The sequence below is a fragment of the Peromyscus leucopus genome, chromosome 13 (assembly GCF_004664715.2).
Source record: "Peromyscus leucopus breed LL Stock chromosome 13, UCI_PerLeu_2.1, whole genome shotgun sequence".
Lineage (NCBI taxonomy): Eukaryota > Metazoa > Chordata > Mammalia > Rodentia > Cricetidae > Peromyscus > Peromyscus leucopus.
In genome coordinates, this window is record NC_051074.1 from 4,832,969 (window position 1) to 4,849,028 (window position 16,060).

Sequence of the window (16,060 nt, forward strand, 5' to 3'; positions counted from 1 at the left end):
GATCTTTCCCATCACAGGATGACAAAGAGCAGAGCCTGCTGACTGAATTCAAGCTGGGAAGCTTAAGTGACCCATGGTGGTGGCTGCGACCTTTCAACCCTGACTCTATCGGGTCTCCACACCTGCAGCAGCCTAGCCCTTGCTCCTCCTTTGTCCGCCCATCTGAGTGCTGTTGCTTTGTTTTCCAGGGTTCAACTGGTTCCCAAAGCCTACAGACTGGACAGGAGGGGGACAGGGTGGGGGTCCAGTTACTGCTAGCAAGAGAGAGGCCGAGGTGTACAGTAGGAGACACAATATTGCCCTGGCATGCCCATTCAAAAACAAACCTCACATCCTGAAAAGATGTCATCTAGACCAGGCCCATGAGCCAAACTTGCCCTCCTTCCTGGAAGGAGCCAATGGTGTTCTTCATAAGAAACCCCCCTGGGCAGACCCAGTCTTTACCTGGGATGAGGGCAATAGTAATAATTCTGGGAAATCACCTTCAAAGGTGTCTCCCTTGGGGGATATAGGATACGTCTTGACATGGGCCAGGCATCGCATCCTCATTTGGGGTTCCTCTTGCTTCCTCAGTGGACCTGCCTGCACCCCAAAAGCTTCTGGCCCGTCTCCTGGTGAGTAGCTGACATGCTCCAGCCTGGGGCATCTTCCTTGAGCTTCTCAGTGCTCCAGAGGGAGGAGGGAGCAGGGATGTAATAAAGATGCTGGATATTGGGCATAACATGTCCCAAGGTCATGCTGTCCTTCTTGAGATGGTACACCGGGGACAGTGGGCTCAGATGTCAGGGGACCTGGCCAGGATCTGCTCTCAGATTCCTATGTCAAGAACACCACCCACAGCCTATCTGCCCCAAGGAAGGCTCAGTCCTGTGGGCTCTAATCAATGCTCCATTGAGTCTCAAGGTCAAGGAGGAACCCAGGTCTGGCCTCTCATGCCCTTCCTTCCCACAGTGTCCTCTACAGGGCCTTTCAAAGCTGGAAATCCTGGGGCCCTGCTTAGTTTCCTCTTTACAAGGGAGACAGTGAACTCCCAGATAGGGAGTCGATGCCTACCCCCCACCCCCCCCACTGACTGCCTGGGCCCCTCCAGGTGCTGATGTCATCACCCTACAAAGGAGAAGGTCGTGGGATTGCCATGCTCAACCTCCTGAGGACCCTCAGCCAGAGCATTGCCCCCTCCATGGCTGACATGTGGGAACAGGAGATCCCACTGCTGGTCCAGTACCTGGAAGGTGAGGTGGCCACTCTGTGTGCGGGCAGGGACTCTCACTAGTCATGTGACTTGAATAACAGGAACCCAGGGTCTGGTGGACCTGAACAGACCTCCTTTGGTCTTAAGAACCGGATGCCTGCCTTGGGTAGGTGGGAAGGGAAATACTGAATGTGATGAGCTCATTCATGGAAGGCCTCAGATACTGGGGCCAGGAGGCTTACACATGGGGAGCAGAAGAGGGCAGCCTGTGAGACCACACATATTTTCCTGCAGAACACACTGAGTTTACCTGGAACCAGAAGGCCTGGGAGGATAAGTTAATTCAGGTAAAGGGGTGAACTGTTGTCTCAGGCCAGAGAAACGGAGAAGTGAAGAAACATGTGGGAGGGCATTGTGACATGTCAACATGAGGTTGACATGTGGACAAGTCTAGGGTCCTGTAAAGAACATGTTTCCCCTATCAGAGCAGACTTAGCAAGATGGCTCCCATGTCTGTGTGTATCAGGAAAGGAGAACTGAGCAAGCCAAGTGCCTGGGAAAGCAGCAGGGAAAACCTGCTTTTCCAGGACAGCCCTGACCTGTGGCCCCTAAAGCCACAGCCATGCTCCAGATCTGTCTAAATGTCCCAGAGATTTAGAGAAAGTGGCCCAGAAAGAGCAAGGCCATATTCAGGGTCTTCCAGAACTTGGCTGAGAGCAAGGTTGGGGTCGCTTGCCTCTGCCCACCCGTCTTCTACTTCCCAGTTTCTGAGAAACTCCCTCAAGAAGACCCGTGGCACCAGCTGGAGCCTGCGCCTCAGCAAAGAGCTGAACAACCAGATTGAGACCTTCGACAGCCCGTCTTTGGAAAAGGTTTGTCCCAACAGGGACCTCGTAGTTCAGGCGGGGAGTAGCCTCCAGGAATGGGCGAGGTTTGTGATGTTTACATTGGATCAGGTGGCTCCACGACTACCAGAAGGAGAGGAAATGATCTAGTCCAGTGTTGTTTGTTTGTTTGTTTTAGGCTCTTTAAAAATCTCTTTTGTTTGTCTCCCACATTCCAGAGTTCATGGTCACATGTGCAGTTTTTTTTTCTTTTTTGTAAAATATTTTTTTCTTGTTCTTTCCTTGTAAAACTATAAAAAAAATGGTTGAAAGAGATCAGAGAGGACCTTGGTAGTTAGAAAACATCCCATGTTTATGAATCAAGTTGAGATGGTGACCCCTGCAGTGTCCCTCTAGACTTAGCATCACCCCACCAAGACCCGAAACCGCCATCCCTCACAGTGACACAAGGAAGCAAGGATATTCCACCTCTAGCTGGTGTTATCTCATGTCAGGAAGTAGCTGGATTTGTGGATGGGAACCTATTTGATTGAACTTGTATAGGAAAGGACTTGGCCTCCACTATTAAGATGTATAATATACCTGCCCTTACATAATCTGACTTCCCAAAACAAACTGAATATTGATTTCAAAGGATGTAGGAAATGCATATAAATACCTCTTTAAAAAAATCACACACACACACACACACACACACACACACACACACACACACACACGTCCCCCGTGGGAGTCTGGGAGTAGAAAGGCCTGAGGTCTTTCCTCCCTGCCACCTCTCCAGGGCTTTCTATACAGGGCCTTGGGCTTCACCTTAGGCATGGGCCTGGAGGCTGACAGGGTGGAGGTGCTCTTGCTGGAGCTGCTGTACAAGACGGACTATAGCAACGACTTTGACCGGGAGGTGAGGAGACTCTCCGTCCGCCCTTCTTATCTGCAATCTTCTGTGATCTGGGGGGCATTTGGGTCTATGCTAGCTCGTGTGTACTTACATAACTATCTCTACGCCCCCTGCCCTCACCCGGGCTGGCCTTCCCTGCAGGGTGTCATCCTGTGCTTTGGCCTGTGTGCCCGGGGCCAGGTAAAGACGGTGCTGAATGTGCTTCATGACTTTGAGGAGAGGATCCAGGAATCAGAGCAGTCCTGGCAGATCGGTGCCTGGAGGGTAAGGCTTCTCCTCACTTTAAGGCTTGGTCTCAGGCCTTGAGGGCAGTGCTCCCGGGGAAGAAGCAAAGATCCTGTGGGGCACATCTGGAGTAGGCTGCTTGAGTCATTCATGGCTGGGGCCACACCTGTGGGAGGTGGAGCCACTGAGGGGGGTCATGCAGCTTCCCCAAGACACCTGCAGAGCATCCCCAACGGGCGGTTCTGGTGTGAGGTCCAGCCTGCCGCTTGACTGGCCGTCCTTTAGCTCAAGGCAGCCAAAGACACAAGGCTGAGCCCCACAACTACCAACTAGGGGGTTAAATTACCCATCCCCCTGCTGTCCCTTCTTTATGGCAAGTTGAACTTCAGAAGGAACACTTAACACAAGAATTTAATGAACTTGTCATTGTCACAAGGGTGATTTTAACTGCTCTTAACAGTGTTTATCTAATGCTTAGCCAGCCCCCAGGATGAGATGGTTCCTGCTCAGCCGCCTAAGTGCAGCTAGTCTCTGCTTAGGGACATCCATGCCAGCCTCCTCTCACAGCCAATGGGTGGTCCTGGCATGTGTCCCAGGACTGAAGCTCCCCAGGGTGGGTAAATCCTGGTCAGCCTGGTTCCGCCATTCTTGCCCAGTGCCTGGTGTGAAATTTGTGCCCAATAAACCGCTAGTGTATAAGTGCTGGAGGAAATCAATGAGTGTGTCAGCACTCAAAGAACAGTCCGTGGAAGCCCCTGTATCGACTCAACAGCTTCTTCGATCGGAGACTGTCCCCTACACAGCCAGTGCAGCGCCTGCTCCCTCCTGGTGTCCAGCTGAGCACTCCCTGCCCCCTGGTGGTCCGTCTCTTTTTACTTCCCCCCCTTTTCATGTGTGTATGGCATGAATATGAACAGATGCATGTCTGCACATGTAGAGGTGTTGTGCCCAGAGTGCCGCAGAGACCACCAAGAGACTGATCTAAATGCAAAAGCAAAGAGTCTTTTTTATTTACAAGTTTAAACCTGGGTCTGTCCATCTATCTGATGCAGCAGCTGAGCAGGAGAGACCCCGAGTAGCAATCAAACAGGGTTTTTATAATGGTTAGGGTAGGGGACCTGGGAGAATTCAAACTCTGTATAGTTACAGGCTCAGGATTGGTGCTTACTTCAGGTTAGAGATGTTTGGTTTGAACTGATTGGAGAGTTGCAGCTGCAAGGAAATGGCCATATCCCTCTAGCAGTTTATGTCATTGAGATCTATTTTCTCTGACAACTAGACATCCATTTCTTATCTGCAGGAAACTTGGTCCCTCTAACAATTATGGTGTATAATCTATCATGTCCTTTAGGTTATGGCAGGAAATGTCTGGAACTCGTTTTTTTATGTGGCTCTTGATTGCCTGGGTCTAGGGGCAGCACATCCTCTGGTGGGTTTCCCAGGGCCTGCTGCCCCCAGTCTGACCCTTCTCTAAGATGGCTGCAACTCTGTCATCCTCTCAGAGGCATATGTGTGGGGGGTGTGCATATGAAGGTACACATGTGTGTGCATGCATGTGGAGACCTTATCTCGATCCTCATCCACTTTTCTGTTTATTCATGGAAACAGGATCTCTCAGTCAAAGCCATAGCTGGCTGATACGGCTAACCTTACCAGCCAACTTGCTCTGGGGAATCCCCTGTTCCTGCCTGAGGCTAGAATTACAACCGGGCTGTCACACTGACCCAGCATTTACGTGCATTCTGGGACTCTAAACCCCAGTCTTCCTACTTGGGTGACCAGCGTTATGGCCGGAGCCACGGCCCCAGGCCGTACTCTCTTTCACTCCTACGCAGAAGGACCACCCCTGGAGGCGCGAGACTGTGAAGAGCGCCCTGATGGTGATGTACAGCTGCGTCTCCTCCTACTGCCATCCCCAAATGCTCCTCACCCACGTGGACAGCCCCATCACTGCCAAGATCATCCACCACTTCTCCAGCAGCTGCCAGGTAAGCCCACATACACAGCTGGGCTCCTCCGTAGACCGCTGTGGTGGAGAGTCGGCCTGCGTTGTGCGCGGGACACTACTCTCGGGAGACATCTGGGGGTCCTACTTGGCCATCCTCTGGGGAATACCTGAGTGCTGCAGGTGACCATGGCTCCCCAGAAGTACAAAGTGAGCCCCAATTCTTCCCATACGCTCCTACTCTCTCACCCTCACCTCTGGCCTGCTCATATTCATGTAGGAGAAAAGTGGGTTGTCTTCAAAAAGACACAAATCATGGGGTAATTTCTTGGAATGGTGATGCGGGTGAAAGAGGAGGAATTTATTTTTCAAAGTTGTGGTAAAATACATGGAGTGGGAAGTGGGGGGATGACTCAGTCGTTGAAAGTGCTTGCCACCCAAGCATGATGGCCCGAGTTCAAATCCCCGGCACCCATGTGAAAACCAATCATGGCGGCAAAGATCTGTAATCTTAGTGCTGAGGGCGTGGAGCTAGGCCCACCCATCCTGTTTGCCCGGATTGATACCCTGTCTCAAAAAGTAAAATAGAGAGTGATTGAGGAAGATACTCAACACTGACCCCCAGCTTCCACATGCACAAACACATACGTACACATACATACACACATACGCATGCACAAACACATACACATGTACCACGTCTTCACATGTACATGGACATGAACCATGAAAAGATACACAGAACATACAAATAACCACTGCGGCCATTTTCAATGCCCAGTTCACTGTGGTTGAAGAACGAACAGGTGAGGGGGCTGTCACTCAGAGCACCCCTGATGTGGAGCCTTCTTCAGAGAAGGGGAAGGAAGGATTCAGGAGACAGGGGGTGGCTCAGGGCTCTTGTGAGTCCTTCACAGACAGATTCTCCCTCACATTCTTCCTCTGGACATAGGACATCAGCCTCAAAATGGCCTTCATGAAGAGTGTTGTGCAGGTCACCAATGCCATCAAAAGCATCAAGGACCTGGAGGACTTCCATTTTACCCACAAGTCTGCTCTTACTAGCCTCATTACTGTGAGTGGGAGAGGGCTCCCCACTGGGTGGCCTGGGATCTAGCTCTGATTGTGGCCTGGTTTGGGGGGATGTCTGTGAAATATCTCTCGGGGATGTAGAGCCTTCCTGCCCAACTCTTGATTTGATCTGCAGGACTGTAGCCTCTGAGAACAACTGGTATGTCATAGAGGGTTTCACAGTCACAAAAGAGTGTGAGAACCAGGGCAGGAACCTCACCTGACTTGTGCCCAATGGTGCCCAGAAGAGGCCAGCTCAGGGACCAGCAGACAGAGGCCCAGTCGGGAGGGGTGGGAGTGAGGTCACGACCTCAGTGCATTTCCACTGGAAGAGACTCAGCAGACAGAGCCATTTAGAACCAGAACTCAGAATGTCATTTGCACAGAACTTCAGTGAAATTTTAGAAAGGGTCAACTGTCTACAGGATGATGGAACCCATGGTCAACCCACCAGTGACCTGCAAACATCCTCACTCTCTCATAGCTGACAAAAGATGGGGTCTTGGAAGACCACTGTACTGCACCAGTCTTTGGGAAAGGGAGATGCAAGAGGAACAGAGAAATGGGCGTTCACTGGCTCCCAGTCACTTTACAAAGCCTGGCCCACGATGTTAAAAAAGCATCAAGTCTTGCATAGGACAAGGGAGCTTAGGCCTGGGAGAGTGCATTGTGTGGCCAAGGACACGTCAAGTCATTGGTGGCCCCGGGGGAGAAGCCTAGGCTTGCGTGTGCCCTTCTCCCTCCCCTGCGTCTTGCTGTCAAATGAGCCTTAAAGAATGTGGGCATGTGGAGTCTAGAGCTCGTTATAAAGGCCCAGGCCCTCCTAATCCTGGCACCAGATCATGTCACTGCCCTTTGTGCCCTTACTCAACTTCTGGGTGACCAACTGTTCACAACCCTTCTCGTGCTGGACAGGCGATCATCAAGGCAGAACCACCTGACCTCTTGGCTTCTCCAGTGAGGTCAATGGCCATGGACGCTCTCTCCCAACTGAGGTGAGCTGGGGGTGGGGCTTGCCTGAGCCCCTACTGCCTTCTGATGACGGGACAAAGTCTGTGGCCGCCCCTCAGTGCTACTTCAAGCCTTCCACCTCCTCTTTCCCCTTCAATGGCAGTGATGTTAGGCAGTAACTGCCTGAGACAATGGTCTAGTCTAGTAGTAGGGTCCATCCCTCTCCAGACTCGTCAGAAGTCTTTCAAGTTGGGTGCTTCTCCTGGGATAAGGAGGTGACTGGCAGGTGTGTGCTATTCTTAGCAGAGCTACTGAGGGCAGATTTTGAAGAAGTTCCACTCCCCCCCAGGGGAGCACTGATTGTTTTACTCTAGGTGAGGCCTGGAAGGACTCAGAGAAAAGATAAATGCTACAGACAGAATTATGGGTAAGAGCTGATAGAAGAACGTGCTTGTAGGTGACGACCACCCTCTCTAATTCTGAAGAAGGGTCTGCTGTGAAAATGTAATTAGGCTTCTACACAGTAGGGACTTATCGAAAAGGCTGCCATTTGACTTTTGACTTGAGCTTAAGCAGAATGACTAGATTTGTATGGGAGTTTGACTCCCACAGTGAGGGGTGAACAGGCAGGAGGAGTTTTTTAAGGCAGGATGTCTCAGCTCTAGGGCACAATGGAAGCCCCCAGGGAGCTGTTGATAGAACTGATGTACTCATCTTGTCCCAGCCCTAGAGTGTAAGGAGCCCTAGAGCCTGGACATGGTCCTTGGGAGTTCTTAAAAAGATGTCAAGATGATTCCAATGAGCAGCCAGGATCGTGAACTGAAACTTGTGGCAGGGCTGGAAAGAGAATAAGCCAGCAATGGACTGGCTACCACCCTGGAGGTCTTAGTGGGGCTGGAATGCACCACGGGCTTTGATCCAGTAGGTTCTCTCCACCTGGAGTCCTGGCTTACACTGATGATGATGATCAACCCCAAGCTTTTGCTCCTACTGCTGCTCCAGTCATGATACTGAAAACCCTAGACCAGCACCAGGCTGGAAGGGCCAATGCTCAGGTTCTGATGTGCGAGGAAGGAGATTCTTAGAGCAGGCAACAGGAAATGAAAGAGTGAGCCTTGGGCCCTCAGATTCTGCTTCCATCACAGATACAGTACTGAATGTTGGTGGTCAGGAGAACAGGGTTCCTCATCAGGGAAGCATGCCTCAGTGCCCAGCCAAGGTGCTGTGTCCTCCCCTCACTCTGTGACACTCTCCCTTGCCCAGAGAAGGCAGTGGATTTAGCTCCTAGTGAGCACTCTGCTGCCAATACTTCTTTCCTTAGCACACTGAAGCCTTTCTACTCTTCAGAGGAAAGCATTGAGCTGATGGACATCAGCATACACACTGTGATTTCTCTCCAACCCCCAGGGGAAGACAACGAGTCTGTTAAGGTAGGTTCCTCAAGGAGGCCTCCTCGTTTTTCTGGGTCAGAATCTAGAAGTTTACATTGGTGCAGGCAGGCTCCACTCTCCCAAAACACCTGCCACACAGCAATTTGGAGCAGCTCTATTAGTAAGCATAAGCTAATGCTAGCTGCTGTAAGAGGTAAACCCTGAAACCTCAGTGGTTTTTTAAGTTTACTTCTCGTCTATGCCAAGACCAGTGATCCATGGGGTGTGTATGTATGAAGATGCATCCTGCAGTTATCAGGGACTCAGTCTTATAGAGGCCCCAGTATCTTCAGCAAATGATTTCAAAGGTCTCTGGATATGAGGGATGAGAGCACATGCAGAAGATTCATGCACCATTTTGCCTTCTTCCCATGAGCAACAATGCATTCCCATAGTCCCACTTAGTGCATCTCATCTCCCAATCCAGGCACAGAGACACCTGCAGAGTACTGCTAAGTACTATATGTGCCTTTCATGGTTGCACAATGCTCTCTCTCTCTGTCTCTGTCTCTGTCTCTGTCTCTCTCTGTCTCTCTCTCTCTCCCCCCCCCCTTTTCTTTCTCTTAGACCCTGTTTGCAAATGCCCTGAGTTCCCTGAAGAAGCTGATGGAAGGCCTCATGCAGAGGCAGCTGGACCCTAGGGGGCTGCAGGAGACTGTGCACGTGAGTTACCTTGCAGAGGGGTGCAGAGCCTGAGGCGGCCACCACCCTTCCTGGAGAGTGACCTGAGAGCCAGACTGTGGGGAGTGGCTGGTGGTTGTCTGCTTTCATTGCTTCAGGCTTGTGGCAGGACAGGATATCATGCCAGAAGGGCAAGGCAGAAGTCTGTCCATCTCATGGCCAGAAAGTGACAGAAAGGGAGGACAGGACTCCAATATCCCCTGCAAGGGAACATCCCAGTTGACCTCACTTCCTTCACTAAGCCCCATTTCCTAAAGATGCCATCACTCCCTACAGTACCACAGGCTGGTGGCCAGGCTTTCAACACATAGCCTTGTTTGTGTGTATGTGTGTGGGGGGGCAGCATTTCATATATAAGCCCTAACAGCAATGTTCATTGCACTGAAAAAACAAACAACAAACAAACAACCTTTGACACTAGAATGTACCGTCAACAACACCTGAGCTGAGGGTTTGTTTGAGGTACCTGTTTGGAGCCAAGCCAAGCAACTTTCAAATCCTATTCTTGTGACTGGAGACCCCCCACTCTGGCCACAGCCTCAACTCCCTTCATGGTGGAGTCTGAGAAGAAGGTGTCTAGAACCATGGAAGTCAAATTCTGAGTGAGAGGGACCATAAAGTGAAAGCTGGCCAGGGTGGAGCTGGCTGGCCCTGGGAGGTTAACACTGCTTCTGTGTACTGGGCTCTACACACAGCTCCTGGAGAAGTGGATCTTGTCAGAGAAAGAATGGGAACGGGAGAGAGCCATGACCCTCCATCTCCATCTCATGCAGATCTACGTTCAAAGTATTGGTGTCTGTGTGAGTCCTGGTATACCTGTCCCACTGCCTGCCACTCTGAAGCATCCACAAAAAAGTTTCTCATTCTCTTCAGAGGAGGAAACATCTCTCAGATCAAGCTCTGTCTCAGGAGTCCCTTGGAAAGAGATCTGGGCTTTGGGATGGGTGAAGTGGGAGAGGATGGGATCATAGCTTGGCATGGATCCAGGTTTTGTGGTACCCAAGGCTCATGCAGTTGTAGTTGGATGTTTTTGGTTTGGTTTGGTTTTACTCTTTTTACTCTTTGGGAGCCTGCCACCGAGCTCCCAAATAAATACACAGAGACTTATTCTTACTTAATATTCACCCGGCCTTAGCTTGGCCAACTTTTAGCTTAAATTATCCTATCTACCTTTTGCCTCTGGGCTTTAACCTTTCCCTATTTCTATATATCTTTTCTTTCTTATTCCATGGATGGCTGTGTGGCTGTGTGGCTGTGTGGCTGTGTGGCTGGGTGGCTGTGGTGTGTCTGTGTGTCTGTGTGTCTGTGTGTCTGTGTGTCTGTGTGGCTGGGTGGCTGGGTGGCTGTGTGGCTGGGTGGCTGTGTGGCTGGGTGGCTATATGCTGGTCCCTGGCATCCTCTTGCCTTCTCCTTTATTTGCTCCCCTCTTCTCTTCTCTCTGCCTGGCAGCCCCAACTATCCCTCTCCTGCCTAGCTATTGGCTGTTCAGCTCTTTATTAGACCAATGAGGTGTTTGAACAAATATCGCCAACACTGGAAGCCTAAGACAAGGTGGTATTTTATTGATTAATGGGCACCCACAGAGTAAGGTCTCTCTTATACCTGTGTTGGCTCTGAGCTGGGGAGGGAGGCTTGGCCAAATAAAAGATCTGAGGCCCACTCTACAAGATGCCCAATGTCTTGGGGCACACAATATGTCACCTAGATTCTATCATCAAGAATTCTCCGAAAAGAGGAGGTGGCATTGTTAGCTCAACTTTACAGGCAGGGAACATAAGGGACTGCTGAAGCCCCTGCCCAGGACACTTATTTAGTGAATGGGTTTCATGTTGGAACCTGGAGTTCAGTTATAGGAATATGGCAGGTGTCTGGAAGTCCAGAGTAGTGCAGAACAGAGCTGACTAGGGGTGAGTCCTGAGCCAAGATCTCTCCGGTATTAGTTGATTGACCTCCAAGAGCCCAGCTATGGAACTGAGGAAATGTGAACAGAAATGGAAGGCACAGAGTGGCCAGGGCTCACACACTCTAATTGCCCTGTATGCTGTTCCTGGTCAGCCCTGGCTGGGCGTTCGAGTGTGGAGCTCTGAGCCCTGATGTCTCTTGTCTCTCAGATTCCCCTGAAGCTGGGGCAGTTTGGCATACTGGTTGGACTCATTGCTCCATGCACCTGTGATGTCCATAGAAGAACCCGCTTGGCCTCAACTAGTGTCCTGTCCAGCCTGCTAGATCTTCATGGTAGGGAGGAGACAGGACATGTGGGGGACACAGTGGGTGAAGGCTAGTCTTAGGGTACTGGTGCAGGCCTGCCACATAAGGAAGTACAGCCCATGTGCAGACAGGCAAGAAGACAAGCATGTGGTCAACATAACAGAGGGGAGAGAGTTCATGGTCATAGAAGCTTCTAGAAGAAGAGGCTCATTGGATGATGTTGAGTCACCGAGGGCACAGTGTTGGACTTATCCAGATTGCAGATGCCAAGGGAGCAGCAGAACTAGATAGAACTGAGCTGGAGGGACAGTGGATACATGAGCTGTGTGTGGAAGTGATATGTGCAGAAGTCCATCATGTAGAAGGAATAGTGGATGGAGGCTAGAAGGGAAGGGATATGCAGATGTTGGAGGGCAGCTCAGGCTACTCACTCTCTCCTGCTGATCATGCCTGACTATATTCCCAACAGTAAGCCAGACTTGCTCCTTATGGGGCACTTCCAAGGAGCAGGAACTGGAGAAATGTAAGGAGGACCTCCAGGACACGGACATGGACAAGATTTCCCGTGCTTCCTCCAGAATCGCCAAGGTGACACTGGGCTGTGCTCGGGGTGCCTCAGTCCCCTCTGCTGGCTGTAAAGCCAATATTGTCACCCTGGGGGCCACTTCTCTGCAGTCTTTGGTACACCTGGTACCTCTATTGAAATGGCTTGTAGTGGCTGGGACATTCAGGGTCAATATCTGATATTCCCTGACTGACTCCTCCAAGTTCCTAGTGAGTATGGAGAGGGCTATGGGAAAGGTCCAGACTGTACACTGACAGTATTATCATCATGCTGTTTTATTGCTGTAAAGAGACACCATGACTCTTATAAAAGAAAATATTTAATTGGGAGCTTGCTTACAGTTTCAGAGGCTCAGTCCATTATCATCATGGTGGGGAGCATGGTGGCAGGCAGGCATGGTGCTGGAGAAGTAGCTGAGAGCTAAATCCTGATCCACAAGAAGAAAAAGAGACTGGAGCTGGCTTGGGCTTTTGAAACTTCAAAGCCCATCCCCAGTGACACACTTCCTCCAACAAGGCCACACCTCCTAATCCTTCTAATCCTATTAAAGAGTTCCACTCCCTGGTGACTAAGAATTCAAATATATGCCAGGCAGTGGTGGCACACGCCTTTATCCTCGGCACTCAGGAGGCAGAGGCAGGAGTTGAGGCCAGCCTGGTCTACAGAGTGAGTTCCAGAACAGGCTCCGAAAGCTACACAGAGAAACCCTGTCTCAAAACAAAACAACAAACAAACAAAAACAAAAACAGAATTCAAATCTATGAGCCTATGGAGGCCATTCATATTCAAACCACCACACTGGCATTAGTTCCTGGGCTGCTAATGGCACACTCATGAGTAGGAGTGAGCAGAACCATGAAAACGGGTGCTGAGTGTCCAAGGAATGGGACATAAAGTCGTTTCTGTCTAGCGCAGAAGAGCAGTCTTCCTGGTACCAATGAGAGTTTGTAGAGCGGCAGGATGAGGCCAGAGAGTGTCTGCAAGCCAGTGCTGTGAAGACGGGAATGTCCTGTATGAGATACAGGCAGAGTGAGAGGCAGTGATGAGGGGCGGGAGAGGCTGGGTACACTTTGGAAGCCGTGGAAAACTGGCTAGACCTGGGTCAGTTAGCCTTCCAGGACAGGGGAGTGGAGGGAGCCCGGAATTCTGCCTTGCTCTGCTCCTAGGTGGTCTGCCCGGAGTTTAACTGCGACGAAGTGGTCTCTCTCATCCAGAAGCTCTGTGAGAACATTGGGGCCATGGACCTGCAGCATGACAGGGCTGCTGTCACCTGGATAGGCATCTTCCTGCAGATGCGGGTCAAGGAGCTGGAGGACAAGGTAGCCAAGCCCAGCAGGGCTGCTTGGGGTTGGAGCTGGGGCTGAGCAGTGTGCACAGTGTGGGCTGTGGAAGTGTGACTGTTTCTGTTTCCACCCAAACCAGGGGTGCTAAGGAGGATAGAGGAGAGTCCTAGAATGTTGAATTGTTACTGGTCAGTGAGTAGATGAGGGACCACAGGTGCCAGGCTCTTGCCAGTGGGGCACACAACTGCCCCAACCGAAGACACAATGAAAATGCAGGGGGAAGAGACTCAGGGCGGCTGGAGGAGGCTTTGGGGGTTTAACTCACCCACCACGCTCCTCAAAAGAGGGGTGTCCTACAGGGGCCCCGAACCAGTTTCATTTCTGTTGCTGTGACCAAACACAACTTAGGGAAGACGCGGGGTGAACTGGGCTACAGTTCCAGGTTACAGCCGCAGTCAAGGGCAGAAAGCAACTCACGCATCCTCGCTTGCTTTCTTCACCCTTATGTAGCTCAGGGCACAGCCTAGGAAAGCCGCTGCCCATAGTGGGCTGCCTCTTCCTGCCTCAGTTAACAATTAAAACACCCTCCCCCGACACACACAGACCTGCCCACAGGCCAGCCTGATCTAGATAATTCCTTATTAAGATTCTCTTCCCAGGTAATACTAAGTTGGGCTGACAATTAAAAATAACCAGCACCAGTCCCAAATACCCCCATCCCCTAGAAGATGTCTATCCCCTCCCTCCTCAGGTGGCCGAGATCCTGGGTGCCATCCTGGTCCACCTTCCAGTGGTGGACCACCCAGAGGTAAGGCGGCACCTCATTGAAGGTATCCTCCTGCTGGCGCACTACCACCAGGAGACGGTCCTCACATCGCTCCTGAGGCAGCCATTGCCCATGGAGAGGTGAGTGCCATGGGAAGTGGATGTGGCCAGGAGGCCTAAGTTCTGGGGCAGTGCCTTGCACCCAAGGCCAGGCAAGGCCCTGTACCCATGTCTCATGTGGGAAGCACCTGCCTCTGCCGAGCCACTGACCCAGATCCCAGACTTATCACTTCATCAGGCTGAGCTTGAATCTATATCTCACAGCTCCTCTCAGGTCCTGGTTGTCCCTTCTGGGACAACATCCAAAGAGCCCAGGGCATTCTCTCATGACAGGCCTTCCCTGTGGGGAACAGAGGCACGGACAAAAAAAAGGCACGGCTCCTCAGGTCTGTACCTCTGAGCTGCTTAGCCTCTATTTCGGCCTGTCTCTGTGCCTTTCAGCATGTGTTCCAAGAGGGCAAGTGACTTACCTAAGTTTCCAAGGGACAGCAGTCCCCTCTTGCTCATTTCCCTGTATGTGGGTACATATGTCACGTGTGTGCAGATACCCACAGAGGCCAGAAGAGAGTGTCAGATTCCCTGGAGTTCCAGGAGGTTGTGAGCTGCCCGGTGTGGGCGCCGTGAACTGAACTCGGGTCCTCTGTATTCCAGTACCAGCTCTTAAGTGCTTGAACCATCTCTCCCCTGCCAGCTTCCCTCTCTCCCACTTCATCTTCACTAACACTGGCGATTCCAGGGTACAGGCAAGGGTCATGCCAAATATAGGAAGTAAGTGGGCCAAGGTACCAGAATCACTTAGGACAGGGACGGGGGCGGGAGGGATGGGGACGGGGACAGGGGGGCGCAGCTGAGTTGGTGTTGATCAGTGAGATGAGGTCAACTTGAGTAGAGAACGTTTCCCCACAGGCCTCAGATCCACAGCCAAATGGGCTGATGTGTGTGAAGGCCAGGTGTGGTGCCCCTGGGGTGCAGGGCATCCTAAAGGAGGCCTGCAGGGTGAGAGGGGGGCCAGGGGCTGTTCCTGTTTGGTGACTTTCTGAAGGTGGCAGTTACAGGATCAGAGCTGGGTGGGCAGGGCCACCGGTACAGTGCACATCTGTCAGCTGATATACAGGCTTTCTTGGTGGTAACGCCACGTGCTAGCTGCCACATCCTCCAAATCTGTGCTGGTTTTCGCTGCTGAGCCACCGTGGTGCAGAAACTTTTGAAGAGTGCAGCAGTACAAGTTCCATGGACCAGGAGTCTGGAAGTACTTTAGCTGCTCCCTTCATTCAGGGTCACATCGGACTGCCACTAAGCTGACATCTGGCTGGGCTTCAGATCCCAAAGTCTTGCCAGGGGCATGTGGTATTGGTAGAATTCAGATGGGGGCTGTAAGACCTTGTTTCAGACACCTCTGTGGCTCTTGTATTTGGTGTTAAGGAGCAGTGTGCACCCACCTCTGCATCAGCTTCCTATGGCTGGTGTTGAGCTGCATCTCTCCCTGCCCTGAATTCTCCGGCCCGGGCTCCTGCACCGGCCCTGTGGGTTCAAATACACAGTTTACTCGTCTCCTTGTCTGTTTACTTGCTAGACTTGTTTGTTTTAGCTCTTTAGGTTTTTCCAGATTCCTAGGTCTCTGTACTGCTCTGTACTCAGAATGCTAAGTCTCAACCCACAGGCACGCTCCTTCCCAGCAGGAAGATGGGCTTCGCCTTATGGTCAAGGAGGCTATTTGCTTTCTAATTGAATATCACTTTGTCCTTTTTTATTTGTTTTGATTTGAGACGTGTAGTCCAGGCTGGCTTTAAACTCCTTGTGCGGCTGGAGCTGGTCTGGAACACCTGATCCTCCTGCCTCTACCTCCCAAGTGAGGGATTACAGGCTTGTACCGCAATGTGTATCTCAAGAAGTCCATTTTCAAAGGTGGTTTGGCAGGCCACTTGTCCTCTGGAGCCCTAG

At 51.4% G+C, this 16,060-nt stretch overlaps 1 protein-coding gene across 2 annotated transcripts in view; it reads left to right on the forward strand.

The window, feature by feature from the left end:
• Nucleotides 1–16,060, forward strand: part of Mroh2a (maestro heat like repeat family member 2A) — a 39,031-nt gene that overhangs the window by 14,563 nt on the left and 8,408 nt on the right. For both annotated transcript variants that reach the window (XM_028876174.2, XM_037210089.1), the window contains exons 16-31: nucleotides 574–614; nucleotides 1,091–1,232; nucleotides 1,487–1,539; nucleotides 1,957–2,064; nucleotides 2,819–2,938; nucleotides 3,077–3,199; nucleotides 4,996–5,148; nucleotides 6,058–6,180; nucleotides 7,092–7,171; nucleotides 8,449–8,557; nucleotides 9,125–9,220; nucleotides 9,934–10,038; nucleotides 11,350–11,473; nucleotides 11,916–12,034; nucleotides 13,178–13,330; nucleotides 14,046–14,200. In XM_028876174.2, coding sequence (XP_028732007.1) covers nucleotides 574–614; nucleotides 1,091–1,232; nucleotides 1,487–1,539; nucleotides 1,957–2,064; nucleotides 2,819–2,938; nucleotides 3,077–3,199; nucleotides 4,996–5,148; nucleotides 6,058–6,180; nucleotides 7,092–7,171; nucleotides 8,449–8,557; nucleotides 9,125–9,220; nucleotides 9,934–10,038; nucleotides 11,350–11,473; nucleotides 11,916–12,034; nucleotides 13,178–13,330; nucleotides 14,046–14,200 — 1,804 coding nt within the window. The remainder of the gene's footprint in view (nucleotides 1–573; nucleotides 615–1,090; nucleotides 1,233–1,486; nucleotides 1,540–1,956; nucleotides 2,065–2,818; nucleotides 2,939–3,076; nucleotides 3,200–4,995; nucleotides 5,149–6,057; nucleotides 6,181–7,091; nucleotides 7,172–8,448; nucleotides 8,558–9,124; nucleotides 9,221–9,933; nucleotides 10,039–11,349; nucleotides 11,474–11,915; nucleotides 12,035–13,177; nucleotides 13,331–14,045; nucleotides 14,201–16,060) is intronic.